The 23,449-nt window shown below is 41.0% G+C and overlaps 2 protein-coding genes across 3 annotated transcripts in view; both read right to left on the reverse strand.

Moving 5' to 3' along the window:
• LOC129839883 (zinc finger protein 420-like) overlaps window positions 1–23,449 on the reverse strand; it is a 148,959-nt gene that overhangs the window by 90,303 nt on the left and 35,207 nt on the right. The window lies entirely within an intron of this gene.
• Window positions 158–15,111, reverse strand: LOC129839911 (zinc finger protein 771-like). 2 transcript variants are annotated; one of them, XM_055907629.1, is made up of 2 exons: window positions 14,314–15,111; window positions 158–609 (listed from the first exon to the last, which is right to left on the reverse strand). In XM_055907629.1, the coding sequence occupies exons 1-2, from the start codon at window positions 14,786–14,788 to the stop codon at window positions 455–457; spliced, it is 630 nt and encodes a 209-aa protein (XP_055763604.1). In that variant the 5' UTR covers window positions 14,789–15,111; the 3' UTR covers window positions 158–454. The 2 variants fall into 2 exon arrangements, with proteins under 2 accessions (XP_055763604.1, XP_055763603.1); XM_055907628.1 differs by lacking the exon at window positions 158–609 and adding an exon at window positions 620–4,135 and having other exon boundaries at window positions 14,314–15,060.

Consider the following 23,449-nt stretch of genomic DNA (forward strand, 5'->3'; position numbering starts at 1 on the left):
GACCTTTCTCCTGTATGTATTCTCTCATGTGTTTTCAGGCTCGCCAACCAGGTAAAATTTATTCCACATTGGGAGCAGTAATAAGGCTTCTCTCCTGTGTGTATTCTATTATGTATTTTCAGGGACCCTAACTCTGTAAATCTCTTTCCACACAGGGAGCATTGGTAGGGCTTTTCTTGTGTGTGTGTCCTTTCGTGTGTTTTCAGGCTCCCTGACCACCTAAAACCCTCTCCACAGTGGGAACAGTGGTAAGGCATCTCTCCTGTGTGTATTCTCTCATGCGTTGTCAGGGTGCCTAACGACCTAAAGCTCTTTCCACAATGGGAACAATGGTAAGGCATCTCCCCTCTGTGTATTCTATCGTGCTGTTTCAGGTTCTCTAAACGGGTAAACTTCTTTCCACACTGAAAGCAGTGGAAAGGCTTTTCTCCTGTGTGTGTCCTCTCATGCACTCTTAGGTTCTGTAACTTAGTAAAACTCTTTCCACAGAGGGAACAGTGGTATATCCTGTTAGTTTGGATGTCTCTGGGTCTGGTTCCCCTGATTGACTCTTCTTTGGGTCTGGTTCCCCAGAAGGACTCTTCCCGTTGTCAGAGTCTGGTCTCTCTCCTGCCAAAGAAAAACAGAGTATTTAGTTAAACAGAAAGACCTGAATGAAACTTCAAAATGATAAAACGGCAGTGGTGGAAAGAGTACCCAATTGTGATACTTGAGTAAAACTATAGAAAGTTACTCAAGCAAAAGTGAAAGTCACCCAGTAAAATACTACTAAAAAAAAGTCTAAAAGTATTTGGTTCTAAATATACTTAACTATCAAAAGTGAAAGTATAAATCACTTCAAATTCCTTATATTACGCAAAGCAGATGGCACCATTTTCTTGTTTTTCAAATGTACAGATAGCCAGGGGCTACATAAATTATGCATTTGTGTTTAGTGAGTCCGCCAGATCAGAGGTAGTAGGGATGACCACGTGTTCTCTTGATAAGTGCGTGAATTTGACTATTTTCCTCTCCCGCAATTTTTGGGTGTCAGGGAAAATGTATGGAGTAAAAAGTACATTATTTTCTTTAGGAATGTAGTGACTTAAAAGTCTTCCGATACAGCTGGTGCTCTCATGCATTTTTCAGTGTTATTTGCCTCGAAGCAAGCATAGAAGTAGTTTAGCTCATCCGGTAGGCTCGTGTCACTGGACAGCTCTCGGCTGTGCTTCTCTTTGTAGTCTGTAATGGTTTGCAAGCCCTGCCACATCCGACGAGCCGGTGTTGTACGACTCGACCTTAGTCCAGTATTGACGCTTTGCCTGTTTGATGGTTCGTCGGAGGGCATAGCGGGATTTCTTATAAGCTTCCGGGTTAGAGTCCCGCTCCTTGAAAGCGGCAGCTCTAGCCTTTAGCTCAGTGAGGATGTTGCCTGTAATCCATGGCTTCTGGTTGGGGTATGTACGTACAGTCACTGTGGTGATGACGTCCTCAATGCACTTATTGATAAAGCCAGTGACTGATGTGGTGTACTCCTCAATGCCATGGGAAGAATCCCGTAACATATTCCAGTCTGTGCTAGCAAAACAGTCCTGTAGCTTAGCACCTTCTTCATCTGACCACTTCTTTATAGACCGAGTCACTGGTGCTTCCCTCTTAAATTTTTGTTTGTAAGCAGGAATCAGGAGGATAGAACTATGGTCAGATTTGTCAAATGGAGGGTGAGGGAGAGCTTTGTATGCGTCTCTGTGTGTGGAGTAAAGGTGGTCCAGAGTTTTTTTCCATCTGGTTGCACATTAAACACGCTGACAGAAATTTGGTAAAACTGATTTAAGTTTCCCTGCATTAAAGTCCCCGGCTACTAGGAGCACCGCCTCTGGGTGAGCGTTTTCTTGTTTGCTTATGGCAGAATACAGCTCATTCAATGAGGTCTTAGTTCCAGCCTCTGACTGTGGTGGTATGTAAACAGCTACAAAGAATATAGACAAACTCTCTCGGTAGATAGTGTGGTCTACAGCTTATCATGAGAAACTCTACTTCAGGCGAGCAATAGCTCGAGACTTCCTTAGATATCGTGCACCAGCTGTTGTTTACAAATCTACATAGTCCGCCGCCCCTTGTCTTACCAGAGGCCGCTATTCTATCCTGCTGAAAAAGCTTAAAACCCGCCAGCTGTATGTTGATAGTGTCGTCGTTCAGCCACAACTCTGTGAAGCATAAGATGTTACAGTTTTGAATGTCCTGTTGGTAGTTTAATCTTCCCAATAACTCGTCCATTTTATTGTCCAAAGATTGCATGTTTGTGAGCAGAATTGAGGGGAGTGTTTTTTTTCTTCAATCGCCTCCGACTCCTCAGAAGGCAGCCCGCCCTCCGGCCTCTCTTTCTCCGCCTCCTCTTTACGCAGATCCTAGGGGTCGGGGCCTGTTCCCGAGGGAGCCTCCGCCTCGTCAGAGTGGTGAAAGAAGAAAAAGGATTCTGCTAGTCTAAAGTCCTGATGTCTAGAAGTTATTTTCGGTCATAAGAGACGGTAGCGGCAACATTATGTACAAAAATAAGTTACATACAACGCCGATAAACAAACAAAAAAACAATCGGTTGGGGGCGTCTGCCTTCTGCTCCATCTTACAATCACGGCGCAATTAGAGAACATTACCAACCCCTTCGCTCCGTATTTTCCGCTGGCTGCTCCACCACCACAGAAAGTACTGAGCTAGGCTGAAACACCTGCATTTTGGAGCTGCCTTACTCAAGAAAGCAAAAAAGTTTGTATGCGGCTTTATTAATGCAATATTTATTAATTCATATTTTTTTTACATTGTTTTCAAACTGATGTGACACATATTAATGCCAAAATAACATGCAAAACAGGCAACCACAAAAACAACAAAAAACATATATATATATCTATATAGATAAATATATATTTAATACCACATTAAATCATACTCAAAAAAGGTTTACAGCTAATATAAATATTAGCTAAACAGGTGGGAATTCCTGTAAACTTTTTTTTGAGTATGATTTAATGTGGTATTAAACAAATCCCCAAATTCTCAGGTCAAAAACATAAGTCAGAACACAGAGTCTATTCTCTCATGTGTTTTCAAGTCCTCTGACTGGGAAAATGTTTTCCACAATGAGAGCAGTGGTATGTCTTCTCCTCCTGTGTATTTGTATGAGTTCTTTCATGCTCTTTCAGGTTACATAACGGGGTAAAATCTTATTCCACACTGAGAACAGTGGAAGATCTTTTCTCCTATGTTTACTCTCAATGTTTTCAGGATCCCTAACAAGGTAAAAGTCTTTCCACATTGGGAGCAGTGGTCAGGTGTGTCCTCTCATGTGATGTAAGGTCCTGTAATCGTGAAAATCTCTTTCCTCACTGGGAGAATTGGTAAGGCTTTTATCCTGTGTGTATTCCTTTATGCCTTTTCAGGCTCGCTAAATGGGTAAAACTCTTTCCACAGAGGGAACACTTAAAAGGCTTTTCTCCCGTGTGTGTCCTCTCATGCTCTTTTAGATTGCCTAAAGTGGTCAAACTCTTTCCACACAGTGAGCAGTGGTGAGGCTTTTCTCCTGTATGTATTCTCTTATGTATTTTCAGGGTCTCTAAATGAGAAAAATATTTGCCACACTGGGAGCAGTAGTAAGGCTTCTCTCCTGTGTGCATTCTCTCATGTGTTTTCAGGCTCCCTATCTGGGTAAAACTCTTGCCACACAGGGAACAGTGGTAAGGCTTCTCTCCTGAGTGTATTTTCTCGTGCTTTTTAAGATTGCCTAACATGGTAAACTTCTTTCCACATAGGGAGCAGGGGTAAGGCTTCTCTCCTGTATGGATTCTCTCGTGTATTTTCAGGCTTCCTAACTGAGTAAAACTCTTTCCACACTGGGAGCATTGGTAGGTCTTCCTCCCTGCTGTATGTAGTTCTTCATGCCTATTCAGGGCCCTTAACCAGGTAAAACTCTTTCCACACTGGGAGCATTGAAAAGGCTTTTCTCCTGTGTGCATCGTCTCATGCTGTTTTAGGTTCCAGAACCGGGTAAAACTCTTTCCACAGTGGGAGCAGTGGTGTGGTCTCGCTGGTTTGGACGTCTCTGGGTCTGGCTCCCCTGAAGGACTCTTCCTGCTGTCAGAGTGAGAGTCTGGTCCCTCTCCTGCCAAAGACAGAGTATTTAGTGAAACTGAGAACCTGAATGAAACCACCACATGATAAAACTGTCTTCCTATGAGGTTTAATCCAGAATAGATCCCTCAATAACAAATAAAGAGTGGCTGTTGTGATTTATAGGCCAATAAAAACACTATTAAACTTCATGGTTGTTATGCATTTATTAGACCTAATGGGTAAATAGACTAATCAGTATAGGATACATGTATTAGACCTAATGAATAAATAGACTAGTCAGTATAGGATACATGTATTAGACCTAATGGGTAAATAGACTAGTCAGTATAGGATACATGTCTATTTACCCATTAGGTCTAATTCATGTATCCTATACTGACTAGTCTATTTACCCATTAGGTCTAATTCATATATCCTATACTGACTAGTCTATTTATTCATTAGGTCTAATACATGTATCCTATACTGACTAGTATATTTATCCATTAGGTCTAATACATGTATCCTATACTGACTAGTCTATTTATCCATTAGGTCTAATATATGTATCCTATACTGACTAGTCTATTTATCCATTAGGTCTAATACATGTATCCTATACTGACTAGTATATTTATCCAATAGGTCTAATACATGTATCCTATACTGACTAGTATTAGACCTAATGGATAAATGACTAGTCAGTATGGGATACATGTATTAGACCTAATGAATAAATAGACTAGTCAGTATAGGATACATGTATTAGACCTAATGGGTAAATAGACTAGTCAGTATAGGATACATGTATTAGACCTAATGGGTAAATAGACTAGTCAGTATGGGATACATGTATTAGACCTAATGGGTATATATGTAAACTAAACTAAACTATATTGAGGGGCTGTGTTATTGTGTACCACTATCTCTACTATATTGAGGGGATGTGTTATTGTGTACCACTATCTCTATTATATTGAGGGGCTGTGTTATTGTGTACCACTATCTCTATTATATTGAGGGGCTGTGTTATTGTGTACCACTATCTCTATTATATTGAGGGGCTGTGTTATTGTGTACCACTATCTCTATTATATTGAGGGGCTGTGTTATTGTGTACCACTATCTCTATTATATTGAGGGGCTGTGTTATTGTGTACCACTATCTCTATTTGCAGTAATTCATAGTCCATTATATTGTGAAAGGTTTGGATCATTGAGTCATTTTATATCATTAATTCATATTATTTTAATCTACTCATATTTCAACATTGGAGCCTTATTCTACTCTAATGTATTAGCTACCATGGAGCCTTATTCTATTCTAATGTATTAGCTACCATGGAGCCTTATTCTATTATAATGTATTAGCTACCATGGAGCCTTATTATATTATAATGTATTAGCTACCATGGAGCCTTATTCTATTCTAATGTATTAGCTACCATGGAGCCTTATTCTATTATAATGTATTAGCTACCATGGAGCCTTATTCTATTATAATGTATTAGCTACCATGGAGCCTTATTATATTATAATGTATTAGATACCATGGTGCCTTATTCTAATGTATTAGCTACCATTCAGCCTTATTCTATTATAATGTATTAGCTACCATGGCGCCTTATTCTACTATAATGTATTAGCTACCATGGTGCCTTATTCTACACTAATCTATTAGCTACCATGGTGTCTTATTCTATTATAATGTATTAGCTACCATGGAGCCTTATTCTATTCTAATGTATTAGCTATCATGGAGCCTTATTCTATTCTAATGTATTAGCTACCATGGAGCCTTATTATATTATAATGTATTAGCTACCATGGAGCCTTATTCTATTATAATGTATTAGCTACCATGGAGCCTTATTCTATTATAATGTATTAGCTACCATGGAGCCTTATTCTATTCTAATGTATTAGCTACCATGGAGCCTTATTCTATTCTAATGTATTAGCTACCATGGAGCCTTATTCTAATGTATTAGCTACCATGGAGCCTTATTCTATTCTAATGTATTAGCTACCATGGAGCCTTATTCTATTCTAATGTATTAGCTACCATGGAGCCTTATTCTATTCTAATGTATTAGCTACCATGGAGCCTTATTCTATTATAATGTATTAGCTACCATGGAGCCTTATTCTATTATAATGTATTAGCTACCATGGAGCCTTATTCTATTATAATGTATTAGCTACCATGGAGCCTTATTCTATTCTAATGTATTAGCTACCATGGAGCCTTATTCTAATGTATTAGCTACCATGGAGCCTTATTCTACTCTAATGTATTAGCTACCATGGAGCCTTATTATATTATAATGTATTAGCTACCATGGAGCCTTATTCTAATGTATTAGCTACCATGGAGCCTTATTCTATTCTAATGTATTAGCTACCATGGAGCCTTATTCTATTCTAATGTATTAGCTACCATGGAGCCTTATTCTAATGTATTAGCTACCATGGAGCCTTATTCTAATGTATTAGCTACCATGGAGCCTTATTCTATTCTAATGTATTAGCTACCATGGAGCCTTATTCTATTCTAATGTATTAGCTACCATGGAGCCTTATTCTATTCTAATGTATTAGCTACCATGGAGCCTTATTCTACTCTAATATATTAGCTACCATGGAGCCTTATTCTATTATAATGTATTAGCTACCATGGAGCCTTATTCTACTCTAATGTATTAGCTACCATGGAGCCTGATTCTAATGTATTAGCTACCATGGAGCCTTATTATATTATAATGTACTACAGTGAATAAAGCCGAGCCTCAGACTCCTCTTCCCCATAACGCTGTGCATCTACATGACGGTAGCCATGTTAACGCTCCATCAGCATTACAAGGGTAATATTTTAATTATTTATGTAACTGAATGTCTAGAATCAGAACAATATTCAACATTCTAAATAGGATGGCCCAACTGTGTTACATTGATATAGCGCTTTTAGGTTCAGCCTAATGAATACGTTCCCTTTAATATGTCCCAGGTTCAGCTTATGAATACGTTCCCTTTAATATGATGTCTCAGGTTCAGCCTAATGAATATGTTCCCTTTAATCTGATGTCTCAGGTTGAGCCTAATGAATACGTTCCCTTTAATCTGATGTCTCAGGTTCAGCCTAATGAATACGTTCCCTTTAATCTGATGTCTCAGGTTCAGCCTAATGAATATGTTCCCTTTAATCTGATGTCTCAGGTTCAGCCTAATGAATATGTTCCCTTTAATCTGATGTCTCAGGTTCAGCCTAATGAATACATTCCCTTTAATCTGATGTCTCAGGTTCAGTCTAATGAATACGTTCCCGTTAATCTGATGTCTCAGGTTCAGTCTAATGAATATGTTCCCTTTAATCTGATGTCTCAGGTTCAGCCTAATGAATATGTTCCCTTTAATCTGATGTCTCAGGTTCAGCCTAATGAATATGTTCCCTTTAATCTGATGTCTCAGGTTCAGCCTAATGAATACGTTCCCTTTAATCTGATGTCTCAGGTTCAGTCTAATGAATACGTTCCCTTTAATCTGATGTCTCAGGTTCAGCCTAATGAATATGTTCCCTTTAAGCCTCCCGGGTGGCGCAGTGGTCTAGGGCACTGCATCGCAGTGCTAGCTGCGCCACCAGAGTCTCTGGGTTCACGCCCAGGCTCTGTCGCAGCCGGCCGCAACCGGGAGGTCCGTGGGGCGACGCACAATTGGCATAGCGTCGTCCGGGTTAGGGAGGGTTTAGCCGGTAGGGATATCCTTGTCTCAGTATGCAAAATGTAATAAAATGTATGCACTCTACTGTAAATCGCTCTGGATAAGAGCGTCTGCTAAATGACTAAAATGTAAATGTAAAATCTGATGTCTCAGGTTCAGCCTAATGAATATGTTCCCTTTAATCTGATGTCTCAGGTTCAGCCTAATGAATACGTTCCCTTTAATATGTCCCAGGTTCAGACTAATGAATACGTTCCCTTTAATCTGATGTCTCAGGTTCAGCCTAATGAATACGTTTCCTTTAATCTGATGTCTCAGGTTCAGCCTAATGAATATGTTCCCTTTAATATGTCTCAGGTTCAGCCTAATGAATACGTTCCCTTTAATCTGATGTCTCAGGTTCAGCCTAATGAATATGTTCCCTTTAATCTGATGTCTCAGGTTCAGCCTAATGAATATGTTCCCTTTAATCTGATGTCTCAGGTTCAGCCTAATGAATACGTTCCCTTTAATCTGATGTCTCAGGTTCAGCCTAATGAATATGTTCCCTTTAATCTGATGTCTCAGGTTCAGCCTAATGAATACGTTCCCTTTAATATGTCTCAGGTTCAGCCTAATGAATATGTTCCCTTTAATCTGATGTCTCAGGTTCAGCCTAATGAATACGTTCCCTTTAATCTGATGTCTCAGGTTCAGCCTAATGAATACGTTCCCTTTAATATGTCTCAGGTTCAGCCTAATGAATACGTTCCCTTTAATCTGATGTCTCAGGTTCAGCCTAATGAATATGTTCCCTTTAATCTGATGTCTCAGGTTCTGCTTAATGAATATGTTCCCATTAATCTGATGTCTCAGGTTCAGTCTAATGAATATGTTCCCTTTAATCTGATGTCTCAGGTTCAGTCTAATGAATACGTTCCCTTTAATCTGATGTCTCAGGTTCAGCCTAATGAATATGTTCCCTTTAATCTGATGTCTCAGGTTCAGTCTAATGAATATGTTCCCTTTAATCTGATGTCTCAGGTTCAGTCTAATGAATACGTTCCCTTTAATCTGATGTCTCAGGTTCAGCTTAATGAATATGTTCCCTTTAATCTGATGTCTCAGGTTCAGCTTAATGAATATGTTCCCTTTAATCTGATGTCTCAGGTTCAGCCTAATGAATACGTTCCCTTTAATCTGATGTCTCAGGTTCAGCCTAATGAATACGTTCCCTTTAATATGTCTCAGGTTCAGCCTAATGAATACGTTCCCTTTAATCTGATGTCTCAGGTTCAGCCTAATGAATATGTTCCCTTTAATCTGATGTCTCAGGTTCTGCTTAATGAATATGTTCCCATTAATCTGATGTCTCAGGTTCAGTCTAATGAATATGTTCCCTTTAATCTGATGTCTCAGGTTTCAGCCTAATGAATACGTTCCCTTTAGTCTGATGTCTCAGGTTCAGCCTATTGAATACGTTCCCTTTAATCTGATGTCTCAGGTTTCAGTCTAATGAATACGTTCCCTTTAATAACAATCTGATGTCTCAGGTTCAGCCTTATGAATACGTTCCCTTTAATCTGATGTCTCAGGTTCACCTTAAAGAATATGTTCCCTTTAATCTGATGTCTCAGGTTCAGTCTAATGAATATGTTCCCTTTAATAACAATCTGATGTCTCAGGTTCAGCTTAATGAATATGTTCCCTTTAATCTGATGTCTCAGGTTCAGTTTAATGAATATGTTCCCTTTAATCTGATGTCTCAGGTTCAGCCTAATGAATATGTTCCCTTTAATCTGATGTCTCAGGTTCAGCCTAATGAATACGTTCCCTTTAATATGTCTCAGGTTCAGTCTAATGAATACGTTCCCTTTAATATGTCTCAGGTTCAGCCTAATGAATACGTTCCCTTTAATATGTCTCAGGTTCAGCCTAATGAATACGTTCCCTTTAATATGTCTCAGGTTCAGTCTAATGAATATGTTCCCTTTAATCTGATGTCTCAGGTTCAGCTTAATGAATATGTTCCCTTTAATCTGATGTCTCAGGTTCAGCCTAATGAATATGTTCCCTTTAATCTGATGTCTCAGGTTCAGCCTAATGAATATGTTCCCTTTAATTTGGCACGTTGCACACCTCAGGCGAGCAATACCTTGAGACTTCTTTAATATTAGACATCGCGCACCAGCTGTTATTGACAAATAGACACCCCCCACCCGTCCACCCGTCGTCCTACCAGACGTAGCTGCTCTGTCCTACCGGACGTAGCTGCTCTGTCCTACCGAACGTAGCTGCTCTGTCCTACCGAACGTAGCTGCTCTGTCCTACCGGACGTAGCTGCTGTGTCCTACCGGACGTAGCTGCTCTGTCCTACCGGACGTAACTGCTCTGTCCTACCGGACGTAGCTGCTCTGTCCTACCGGACGTAACTGCTCTGTCCTACCGGACGTAACTGCTCTGTCCTACCGATGCACAGTAAACCCAACCAGCTCTATATTATCCATGTCGTCGTTCAGCTCTGACTCGGTGAAATATAATATTACAGTTTTTAATGTCCCGTTGGTAGGATATACGTGCCTTTTGTTTTCCAACAACGTCGGCCAATAGAACGGTTTGTAGTGGAGGTTTACTCACTCGGCCCGACCTCCGTCCCCTTTTTTATCCGTCTTTTTTTTAAACGCAAATGACGGGGATTTGGGCTTGTTCTCGAGAAAGCAGTATATCCTTAGGGCTTATCTGTAGGCCTGGTCGGGTATCTGCAGTATATCTTAGGGCTTATCTTTAGGCCTGGTCGGGTATCTGCAGTATATCCTTAGAGCTTATCTGTAAGCCTGGTCGGGTATCTGCAGTATATCTTAGGGCTTATCTTTAGGCCTGGTCGGGTATCTGCAGTATATCTTAGGTCTTATATTTAGGCCTGGTCGGGTATCTGCAGTATATCTTAGGGCTTATCTTTAGGCCTGGTCGGGTATCTGCAGTATATCCTTAGAGCTTATCTGTAGGCCTGGTCGGGTATCTGCAGTATATCTTAGGGCTTATCTTTAGGCCTGGTCGGGTATCTGCAGTATATCTTAGGTCTTATATTTAGGCCTGGTCGGGTATCTGCAGTATATCTTAGGGCTTATCTTTAGGCCTGGTCGGGTATCTGCAGTATATCCTTAGGGCTTATCTTTAGGCCTGGTCGGGTCTCTGCAGTATATCTTAGGTCTTATCTTTAGGCCTGGTCGGGTATCTGCAGTATATCTTAGGGCTTATCTTTAGGCCTGGTCGGGTATCTGCAGTATATCTTAGGGCTTATCTGTAGGCCTGGTCGGGTATCTGCAGTATATATTAGGGCTTATCTTTAGGCCTGGTCGGGTATCTGCAGTATATCTTAGGGCTTATCTTTAGGCCTGGTATCTGCAGTGTATCTTAGGGCTTATCTTTAGGCCTGGTCGGGTATCTGCAGTATATCCTTAGGGATTATCTTTAGGCCTGGTCGGGTATCTGCAGTATATCTTAGGGCTTATCTTTAGGCCTGGTCGGCTATCTGCAGTATATCCTTAGGGCTTATCTTTAGGCCTGGTCGGGTATCTGCAGTATATCTTATGGCTTATCTTTAGGCCTGGTCGGGTATCTGCAGTATATCCTTAGGGCTTATCTTTAGGCCTGGTCGGGTATCTGCAGTATATCTTAGGTCTTATCTTTAGGCCTGGTCGGGTATCTGCAGTATATCTTAGGGCTTATCTTTAGGCCTGGTATCTGCAGTATATCTTAGGGCTTATCTTTAGGCCTGGTCGGGTATCTGCAGTATATCTTAGGGCTTATCTTTAGGCCTGGTATCTGCAGTATATCCTTAGGGCTTATCTTTAGGCCTGGTCGGGTATCTGCAGTATATCCTTATTGTGTCATCATCTACCGTTGTGTCATCATCTACCGTTGTGTCATCATCTGCCATTGTGTCATCATCTACCATTGTGTCATCATCTACCATTGTGTCATCATCTACCATTGTGTCATCATCTACCATTGTGTCATCATCTACCATTGTGTCATCATCTACCATTGTGTCACTGAGTTGTCATAATGCTTCAGCAAATGTACATTATCCCAGGGGACGGTGGCAGACACAATGTAAGTAACCTAATTTATGTCCCTCTAACCAGTGGTGTAAAGTACTTAAGTAAAGAATACTTCAAAGTACTACTTAAGTACTTTTTGGGGGCATCTGTACTTTACAATTTATTTTTTGGGCAAATTTGACTTTTACTTCATTTACATTCCTTAAGAAAATAATGTGCTTTTTACATCATACATTTCCCCTCACACCCAAAAGTACTTGTTACATTTTGAACGCTTAGCAGGCCAGGAAAGTGCTCCAATTCACGCCCTTATCAAGAGAACACGTGGGCATCCCTACTGCCTATGATCTGGAGGACTCACTAAACACATGCTTCGTTTGTAAATGATTCCGAGTGTCGGAGTGTGCCCCTGCCTATCTGTACAATTGTAAAACAAGAAAATTATGCCGTCTGGTTTGCTTAATACTTTTACTGTTGATAGTTACGTATATTTTAGCAATTCCATTTACTTTTGATACTTAAGTATTTTTAGAACCAAGTAGTATTTTACTGGCTAATAATGCTTGATAATGTATGTGATATTAACAGAGAGGTATATTTTCTTGGTGATTTAAATATTGACTTCAACACTTCAATATCAACAAGCTGCCCACTCGAGAAAAAGCCTCAAACTGTAACCAGTGCCTGCAACCTGGTTCAGGTTATCAGTAACCCTGAATTGTAAACTGTCATGGTCAAAACATGTTGATACAACAGTAGCTAAGATGGGGAGAAGTCTGTCCATAATAAAGCACTGCTCTGCCTTCTTAACAACACACTTAACAAGGCAGGTCCTACAGGCCCTAGTTTCTGCCTTCTTAACAACACTATCAACAAGGCAGGTCCTACAGGCTCTAGTTTTGTCGCACCTGGACTATTACTCAGTCATGTGGTCAGATGCCACAAAGAGGGACTTAGGAAAATCACAGTTGGCTCAGAACAAGGCGGCACAGCTGGCCCTTGAATGTACACGGAGAGCTAACACTGAAGACAGGAACCAGTAATACTAACAACCACATCTCCTGGCTAAAAGTGGAGGAGAGATTGACTTCATCACAGCTGGCTCTTGAATATAAACGGAGAGCTAACATTAATGATATGCACGTCAATCTCTCCTGGCTCAAAGTGGAGGAGAGATTGACTTCATCACAGCTGGCTCTTGAATATAAACGGAGAGCTAACATTAATGATATGCACGTCAATCTCTCCTGGCTCAAAGTGGAGGAGAGATTGACTTCATCACAGCTGGCTCTTGAATATAAACGGAGAGCTAACATTAATGATATGCATGTCAATCTCTCCTGGCTCAAAGTGGAGGAGAGATTGACTTCATCACAGCTGGCTCTTGAATGTAAACGGAGAGCTAACATTAATGATATGCATGTCAATCTCTCCTGGCTAAAAGTGGAGGAGAGATTGACTTCATCACTACTTGTTTTTGTAAGAAGTGTTGAAATGCTGAATGTACCGAGCTGTCTGTTTGAACTACTGGCACACAGCTCAGACACCCATGCCCACCCCACAAGACATGCCACCAGAGGTCTCTTCACAATCCCCAAGTACAGAACAGACTATGGGAGGCACAGAGTACTACATAGAGCCATGACTACATGGAACTCTATTCCACATCAGGTAACTGATGCAAGTACAAGTACAATAGAATCAGATTTGGGTAAGAAACCTGATAAAAATACACCTTATGGAACAGTGGGGACTGCGAAGAGACACATAGACACATGCATACACATGATAAGACGCACACTCTACACACCTACACATGGACTATGTATTGTAGATATGTGGTGGTAGAGTAGTGGCCTGATGGAACACACTTAATGTATTGTAGATATGTGGTGGTAGAGTAGTAGCCTGATGGAACACACTTAATGTGTTGTGAAAAGCGTTATGAAATGTAATGTCATGTAATATATTTTACATCATATATAACTGCCTTAATGTTGCTGGACCCCAGGAAGAGTAGCTGCTGCCTTGGAAGGAACTAATGGGGATCCATAATAAACCCCAGGAAGAGTAGCTTCTGCCTTGGAAGGAACTAATGGAGATCGATAATAAACCCCAGGAAGAGTAGCAGCTGCCTTGGCAGGAACTAATGGGGGTCCATAATAAACCCCAGGAAGAGTAGCTGCTGTAACGCACAACCTAAAAGGGATCCTTAATAAATACAAATGGAACTACCTCCATGTTTTGAGGATATGGTGTTCATTTACAATTATATTGTTTACAAACAATGGAGTAAAACAAGCATATATTTTGGGTTCTGATGGAGTACAACAGTTGAACTAAGCTCAGTGGACATTTATAAGTTATATTCTCCCAGAATCAATGGCGAGGCCAAGAGTCATATATTAAAACGATACATTAACTCAACAAAGGCTGTTTGTGACCCTGCTTTTAAGACGGTACTCACTGGTGTTAATCAGATCTTCAGTCTCCTCTTCTTCCTCTTTCACCCCCAAAACGTCTTCCTCCTCTTTTCTTAAGATAGCCTCCTCTTCCACTCTAAAAGGTTCTTTCTCTTCTTCCACTATAACATCCTCCTCCTCCTCTTCTTCTTCTTTCAATGTTACATCCTCCTCTTCCTCCTTTTTAATTCTGAAAGCTTCTACCTCCTCTTCTTCTACTGTGACAGCCTCTATCCCCTCTTCATCTTTCACTCTAAAATGTTCTTTCTCTTCTTTCACTCTAACATTATCGTCCTCTTCTTCCCATGTGATACTGATAGCCTCCTCTTCCTCCTCTTTCATTCTGAAAGCTTCTTCCTCTCCTTTTACTGAAACATCCTCCGCTTCTTCTTTCACGACAATGTTCAGTCCCAGAGCTTCTTTCTCCGTCCAGCAGATCCCCTCTTGTTTAGCTGGAGGAGAGTAGAATAGTGAGCTCATGGTTGGGGATGTTAGCTAGTTAGCATTAACGACTAGCCTGGTTCTAAGCTAATTTAGCAATCCAGCTAGCTACTAACTTAACAACGCATATATTTAATTAAATGGGGAAACTAGCTATACGAAATAAGTATGTTTAAAACACAGGGACCAATATACACTGAAACAGTCTAAAGAGCTAATACGTTTCGGCTATATTGGCTAACAAGCTACGGAGGTGGCTGACAAGCTATTGTTGAAGAAACTTCCCGTCCCGTCCACTAGATTATACGTCACGCTGGTAGCAACGCCTGAAAGACGCACATCGCCGTCTGCGGACTGGAGTGGGGGAGTTGATTGATTAGTGCAGATTTGTAATGAGTATACAACCAACACATATTTTACATCTGCTACACACAGTGGTGTTAAGTACTTATGTAAAAAATACTTGAAAGTTCTACTTAAGTTGTTTTTTGGGGTATCTGTACTTTACTATTCTTATTTTTGACAACTTTTACTTTTACTTCAGTACATTCCTAAAGAAAATTTTGTACGTTTTATTCCATACATTTTCCCTGACACCCAAAAGTACTAGTTACATTTTTAAATGCTTAGCAGGACAGGAAAATTTACTAATTTACACACTTATCAAGAGAACATCCCTGGTCATCCCTATTGCCTCATCTGGCGGACTCACTAAACACAAATGCTTTGTTTGTAAATTATGTCTTAGTGTTTAAGTGTGCCCCTGCATGAAATCATGCCGTCTGGTTTGCTTAATATAAGGAATGTGAAATGATTTATACTTAAGAATATTTTATCAATAACATGTACTTTTTGATCCTTAAGTATATTTAAAACCAAATACTTTTTAGACTTTTACTTGAGTACCTTTCTATTAAAGTATCTTTACTCAAGTATGATACTTGGATACTTTTTCCACCACTGATTACACATCTGCAATTTTTTATATATATATTTTTACATCATATTCGGGTGTAACCTAAAACATGATCCCAGTTTGATATGCTTCCTGTGTATTCATTCCCATATTAGCAAAATAGAACGTCATGTTTTGGTCACAGAGAAACAATCACATGGTTAGCTAGTTGGCTGCAGTAGGTTCTACCATTTCACAATAGTCTGTAATGACTAGTTAACAAAATACGTGTTTGTTGTGAAAGCAAAATAAGTGTCTCTTGTCTGGCTCCGCTCTGGTTGATGACTGCTAGCTAGCCATTTAGCTCCCTAAGGTTGATGACTGCTAGCTAGTCTTTTAGCTCCTCTGGTTGATGACTGCTAGCTAGTCTTTTAGCTCCTCTGGTTGATGACTGCTAGCTAGTCTTTTAGCTCCCTCTGGTTGATGACTGCTAGCTAGTCTTTTAGCTCCCTCTGGTTGATGACTGCTAGCTAGTATTTTAGCTCCCTGTGGTTGATGACTGCTAGCTAGCTTGCCTTTTAGCTCCCTCTGGTTGATGACTGCTAGCTAGCCTTTTAGCTCCACTCTGGTTGATGACTGCTAGCTAGTCTTTTAGCTCCTCTGGTTGATGACTGCTAGCTAGTCTTTTAGCTCCTCTGGTTGATGACTGCTAGCTAGCTTGCCTTTTAGCTCCCTCTGGTTGATGACTGCTAGCTAGCTAGCCTTTTACCTCCCTCTGGTTGATAACTGCTAGCTAGTCTTTTAGCTTCCTCTTGGTTGATGACTGCTAGCTAGTCTTTTAGCTCCTCTGGTTGATGACTGCTAGCTAGCTTGCCTTTTTGCTCCCTCTGGTTGATGACTGCTAGCTAGCTAGCCTTTTAGCTCCCTCTGGTTGATGACTGCTAGCTAGTATTTTAGCTCCCTGTGGTTGATGACTGCTAGCTAGCTTGCCTTTTAGCTCCCTCTGGTTGATGACTGCTAGCTAGCCTTTTAGCTCCTCTGGTTGATGACTGCTAGCTAGCTTGCCTTTTTGCTCCCTCTGGTTGATGACTGCTAGCTGGTCTTTTAGCTCCCTCTGGTTGATGACTGCTAGCTAGCTAGCCTTATACCCCCCTCTGGTTGATAACTGCTAGCTAGTCTTTTAGCTCCCTCTTGGTTGATGACTGCTAGCTAGTCTTTTAGCTACTCTGGTTGATGACTGCAAGCTAGCTTGCCTTTTTGCTCCCTCTGGTTGATGACTTTGCTCCCTCTGGTTGATGACTGCTAGCTGGTCTTTTAGCTCCCTCTGGTTGATGACTGCTAGCTAGCGAGCCTTTTACCTCCCTCTGGTTGATAACTGCTAGCTAGTCTTTTAGCTCTGTAAGAAATTGAAATAGAGACTGGAAACTAGCAATAACTACACTTCAACATAAGCCATATATTATACAAAAACACACATACTCCTCATTTCTCTTGGATATATGCTGGACTTAAGACACCAACTATAGACACACATAATTCCCCTCCCCCATAATAACCACAGACACACCCAACCCATGGTTGGACCTCAGGACAAAGAACTCTCAGGAACCAATGGAACGTGGACACCAGGCCTGATCAGGACTACCCAAGACCCAGATCGACCAACCGGAAGGCCGGACTCGCAGATCTACCTACTTTGCTTGTTGTCTATATAGTACTGAACATTTCTGGAAACTGCCTCTTTCCCGGACGATTCACTAGGAGTCAGACTGGAAGAGCCTTGCTGCAAGATTTTACTAAGATATCTTTACATGTAATTAAACGGCCTTATTATAAAATTATCCACCTCGTCCTATTGTCTCCTCTTGTTCTCCTGTCAACAGTAAACGTTTTATTAACAGACTTGGTAAGCAGAGGATGGTCAAAACATATTTTAATTCGGCCCAATAGAAAATTCATAGGACAGGAGACGAGAGGGAGAAAGATTCCAGAGGAGAGGTGACCTTTGAGGGAGAATCGCGATTCAACCCACACAGGAAACTGATCAGAGAGCTCGAAACTAAAGAGGTGAGCAGAGACCCGTTTAACCGAAATCTGTATATTGTATTATAGCCAATATCTAAATTTAATGATCAGGAGTACTGTGGTGAGTGTGAATTGTTGCTAAATTTATGTGGAATTGTTTAGAATCTAAGGCATAGTGTAAGGATATCTGCGTTAAAAATGTATTCCAAGTAGTCTGATATACCAGTGAGGAATTGAATAGCGAACCTGAGTCTACTGGAGTTGGCATTCCAGCAGACAGAAGGCTATGCTGTATGTATTCCAAGTAGTCTGATAACAGTGAGGAATTAAATGAATTTTGTCTGAAATGTATTCCAAGTAGTCTGATATACCAGTGAGGAATTGAATAGCGAACCTGAGTCTACTGGAGTTGGCATTCCAGCAGACAGAAGGCTATGCTGTATGTATTCCAAGTAGTCTGATAACAGTGAGGAATTAAATGAATTTTGTCTGAAATGTATTCCAAGTAGTCTGATATACCAGTGAGGAATTGAATAGCGAACCTGAGTCTACTGGAGTTGGCATTCCAGTAGACAGAAGGCTATGCGTGTTATTCTGAATGTATTCCAAGTAGTCTGATAACAGTGAGGAATTAAATGAATTTTGTCTAAAATGTATTCCAAGTAGTCTGATATACCAGTGAGGAATTGATGAAATTAAATGATGAAATATGAAATAAGTTGCATGAGCAGAACCGAGACTAGTCGATAACGCCAAATCAATCTGGGTGATTGAACGTTCCACGAGACCGAATGCTACTAATTAGCTATATGCTAAGTTCAGGCTGCAGTTCATAGTGACCGCCGAGTCAGAATCTGTGGGCCGCGTTGAAGCAGCCATTTGCCGCTGATGAGTTGACCTGCTTTTCCCCTCTTGTGCTGTTGGCAAATCCTTAAGGGTTAGAATTCATTTGAAAATTATTATAGAAGCGCGTGAATTACTAGTATATTGTCCCAAAAGGAAATTTCCGAAATGTTTTGGCAAAGTATTTAATTAATCGAAAAAGTTCAAATTAATCAGAAAAGTTAAAAGAAATAATATCTTTCGAATTAAAGACCTTATAGTTGCCATTCCAATTATATCAGGAGCGCCTGAATTCGTTAGTATATTGTCCCCAAAGGAAACTTCTGAAATATTTTGCCAAAGTATTTAATTAATTAAATTAGCGAAAAGCAATAATATTTTTTATTATAAGTACCTAAAAAACTGTCATTCCAATTATAACAGGAGCGCGTGAATATATTCGTATATTGTTTCAAAGAGATATAGCTGAAATATTGTTGGAAAACGAAAATAATTCATCGAATACACGGCAATAAAATCCTTTGTCCACGCGAGTCGGACACGAGACTGGGGGAGCTAGGGGAAGAAAAATACATCGCTGGTTTCGATCAGTGACGGGCTAAAGTATACAAAGATAATAATAGACCCAGACATAGCTTAACGACAAAATGACCACGACTATCGTCCCCAAACACAAATTCAACGAATATTTAGATCAGAGAATGAAAGACAGAGCAGGCGGGAAATTACACTACAAACCCGTTAAAAGAATTTGGGAGGAAGTCAGGCTAAGATGGACTCAAACAGGTTTCCTTAGTGGAGTCGCCCCATCAAAAGGGCAACTCCTCATTATGGAGAAAGAATTGGAGGAAGCAGTGAAGCAAGGGATAGAATGTGAAGTTGAGAAGAATAAGAGTCACTTATTTAAAAAAGAAGGGACAAAGCAAAGGGAAAAGGCACAGGATGAGATGAGAATAGGTTTATGGGCAATTGAGGAAATTAGGAAAGCTCTCCCTTACCGGAAACCTGATACGATGGGAGTGGTCACTGGAGCACCAACTGACACCAAAGAGGGCAGGCCCAATAATAATGATGGCCCACCTACCACCACAGCAACCCCATCGGCCCCCACCCATCTATACCCAGAACTGCCACAGGGAGAGAAAAAAGCACCACCTCCCTATTTTCAAAATCCATTCACTCAGCAATCACCTCCCCCCTTCCAGGGCATGTCTGACGAATATGCTCCATGGCCCTGAAGCTGCGCACCACTAACCTACACTCATCATTGACCTGGACTACTGAAGCATCAAAGGCTTTTGCACTCTTGAAAACAGATCTCTAAGTGGCAGTAGCCTTAACAGCACCTGACTAAAAAAAAAACAAGTTCCATCTGGATGTTTCTGAAAAGGAAGGATTTACATCATCCATCCTTTTTCAGAACCTAGAGGGGGAGAGAAGAGTGTTGAGGTATCACTCCTCCAAACTGGACTACATTGAAGAAGGACAAACCACATGCTCCAGGTATGTGGCTGCAGTGGCAAAAGCTATTGGAAAAACAGCCCACATGATAATGTGCCATCCATTGGAAATCCACACCCACCATGGGGTTGCAGAATATCTGATGAGCAAAGAATTCACGTTCAGCGCTGAAAGGAAAACGAAAATCCAGAATAAATGCACACAATCACACATCACATTTGTCAACACTGACAAAAACATGGCAGACGCACTCAATGCTGAAGGTCTACCCCACTCCTGTGCAGAAAGAGCTGCACAGGAACTGAAACGGAGACCTGACCTGGGGAATGAACCACTCACCAACACACACAGATATGGGGAAAGACAATGTGACTAATGGAAAAAGGTACCTGTTAGTTATGGTAGACAGGTTCTCTAAATGGGTTGAGGCAATACCAACAGCAGGGGAGGATGCAAAATAGGTCATTAAGTGGCTGCAAACCGAACTCATGTGTGTTGTTTAATGACAAACGCTCCATGTACCAATAGGGTCGGATGTGTAAATGTCAACTGATTAATGTGTATTGTGTAATGACAAACGCTCCATGTACCAATAGGGTCGGATGTGTAAATGTCAACTGATTAATGGATGTTGTTTAATGATGGGGTTAGTGTACAGGTCACAATCTCATAAGTCTCGTGGAACGCGCCAATCAAATGTATGTGCAGGTTTGAAGTTGATTTGGGTTGAAGTCCTGCCCCTGGCGTTGCTGGCCATGATAGCCTCTCCAGGTGCAGGCACCCATCTCTCTCCTCATGAGACAATGGCTGGAGGAGTCATTCTGGGTTCACCAAGGAAGGGAGGTCATATGCCCGCCCTTGATGTACAACAAATTGTAATGTTTGATAATTGACGGAACTTTCTGCAGCTCTCTCCACACAGATTCACAAGGTCCAACGGGGAAGCAGAAGGGAGATCTGGCACACGGAAGGTAAAAATTGGTGACTGGGTGGGGTTAATGTCCACAAGAGAAAGTGGCTAGAACCCAGGTGGACTGGACAGTACGAAGTGAGGGAGGTTACTTCACACTCAGTCCAGGTCAAAGGTAAATCAGGCGCACCTTGGCACCACCTCACACATTGCACTCCAGCCCCAATCCCTTCTAGAACACTGACAGAAGTCAGAGCTGACTTAAACAGCTTAAATTCGATTCCAAATGAAGACATTTCTGACTCGGGTGATGCGGAATCAAACTCCGCCTCCCCTGATAAAGGAACCTCGCCCAGTTAGAGGGATATTTCTCCCTCCCTGGGCAAGGCTAGGGATATCTGGCCCCTTATTTGTGATATTCCTACTGACATTTGGGGTGTCCCTGGGCACTTTCACAGGGTTAATAGAATAACTATAACCGGATCCCCATGGATGTATGTCACGGAGACTCTAGTCTAACTAGGTAATAATAGATTAAAAAAATTTAAAAAATTAAAAATTTAGAAAACAATAGTTAAAATAAGAAACTAATATGGCTCAAATTGAGAAGGTTGAATAAGAGTGGGTGGAGAGCTATGCAGAGAATGGACAGAAGATGGCAGTATTGCAGCACCCAATGGTCTCCCAGCCGACTGGTTGAATGCTGGTGACATAATTTTGTTTTTTGGAGTAAACATTAAGGTTAAGGGTTTCCGTGTACCCAGAGATAAGATATCTTAAAAGAATACACTCATATGGGAATAGGAGTTTTACTTTCTGAGTTTTATTTAGGCAAGGGACTTTGAGAAGATAAAGGGTTCTTTTGGTATGTCTAGATATGGAACACGAATGTAGGTGTAACATTTTGACCTGTTTTCTGTTTCCATTGCATTTTCCGGCGACTTGATCACTCGCGGGGAAATGTAGTGAGAATAATGAGATTGTGTCATTTGGGATACTAGTTTTGAGGTAAATTGATTATAATAGAGTTTATAACTCTTGACCATAAGGTAAGCATTTGTTTTGGCCATTAGAAGATAGAGATAGGTTAATTAAGGTTATGTTAGGACTTTAAAGATTGACACTATAAGACCTGTTGTTATTTTTAAATCCATGCAGATAAAGTCAAAACAGTGAGACACTTAGTTAATATTGTAAAGGAACACATAGAAAAAGGCAGACAGATGGGTCTACCCCGCACTGTTGAGACCTTGAAGGTTTGAGAGCAGAGTGGGGAGGGTGGACCAGGAAATGAGCAAGGTAGGCTGTGAAATAAGATAGGAGAGAAAGGGGTTAACATATATAAGCAGCACAGATACATTTCAAAGTAGATAAGTCACTTGACAGAGAATTGGAAAAGAATAGATATGAATGTACGCCCAAGGGAGAATTGGAAATGCGGGGAATAAAAGGGACGTTCCTAGAATATGATGTACTAAGTTATTATTTAGAGTAGGTAAGGTTGATACCTGGCCAGAGCCAGGTATCAAACGAAGGAGGGTACATTGTGGACTAGGAAAGGATGGGGCCTATTGGATAATAAACTTATTTAAAATTAAACATTTATAGCTAAAAAAATAAAAAAATAATTAGGCATAGAAGTTAAATATATAATCAGAAAGAACAAATGAGGAACTGTTTGCTAACCAAACCTGTATGTCCAAGAGTTTATACATTGCAGGTGAATTAAGGGAGAAGGTGAATCACTCGACCTGGGGGCATATCGCACTTGGAGGGTGAGACACACCGACACTGCCGAATGATCACAGAGTTAAGGAGAAGAACTGTTGCTAATAAAGCTCAGGGGTCAACTCCTTAATGAAGAATTCCCTGACCCCGACCTTTCCTCACTGTGTTCGTTCATAGAAGTGAAAGTGTTGCTTGATCTCTGGCTGATGATGTGTTCTCTGAGAGAGGGTGGGGTTTTACAGGACTGCTTGTAGTCCTGAGCTGTCTGATAAGGATATGATGGGGAGGTTACCATCGCAGTGCTGCCGGAACCACCACCAGTTCCAACGGACCAGGGTTCAGCCGGCCTCCTCCACCACTTCAAGACCAAGTCCCACGCCATCACCTAAGCTCTCCAATCTGGTACAGATAATAAATATAAAAGACATCTCAGATAGTGAACATTTGGGGACTGAAACTGTTTGAGGAAAGGGAGAATATGTGTTTGGCCTACAAAACACTTAATAGAAAGGACTGTGTCGTATGTGGACATGCCAGACCTATTCTGGCTGCTCACCCATTTGTCCTAAGTAATGGGGAAGGTTGGATGTGCATATTGGAAAAGTTCGAGCCAAATTCAACCCTGTGTAAAACTCTGAGTCTTGTGTTCCCAGTGGTCCCTCCCCAGAAGGTACCGTGGGGAGTTAAGGCATATGGGGGATGTAACAGCTGTATCCCTGGCACAGGTAGCGGTATGGACTATGGAAGGCTCCCTGCTACTACCTGCATCACTAATACCACTAGGAACTAGAGGTGTTGCTGATGTATGGTGGATGTGTGGACCTGCCAGGCGGTTGAC

This window comes from Salvelinus fontinalis, chromosome 40 (genome assembly GCF_029448725.1).
Source record: "Salvelinus fontinalis isolate EN_2023a chromosome 40, ASM2944872v1, whole genome shotgun sequence".
Taxonomy (NCBI): domain Eukaryota; kingdom Metazoa; phylum Chordata; class Actinopteri; order Salmoniformes; family Salmonidae; genus Salvelinus; species Salvelinus fontinalis.

What these genes read in the sequence shown, in the direction of transcription:
- LOC129839911 (XM_055907628.1), bottom strand. Translation starts at nt 14,788, where the DNA reads ATGAGCTCACTATTCTACTCTCCTCCAGCTAAACAAGAGGGGATCTGC. An exon ending in TGAAGATCTGATTAACACCA is followed by an intron (nt 4,136 to 14,313) that starts GTGAGTACCGTC and finishes TGTCTTTGGCAG; the next exon opens with GAGAGGGACCAGACTCTCAC.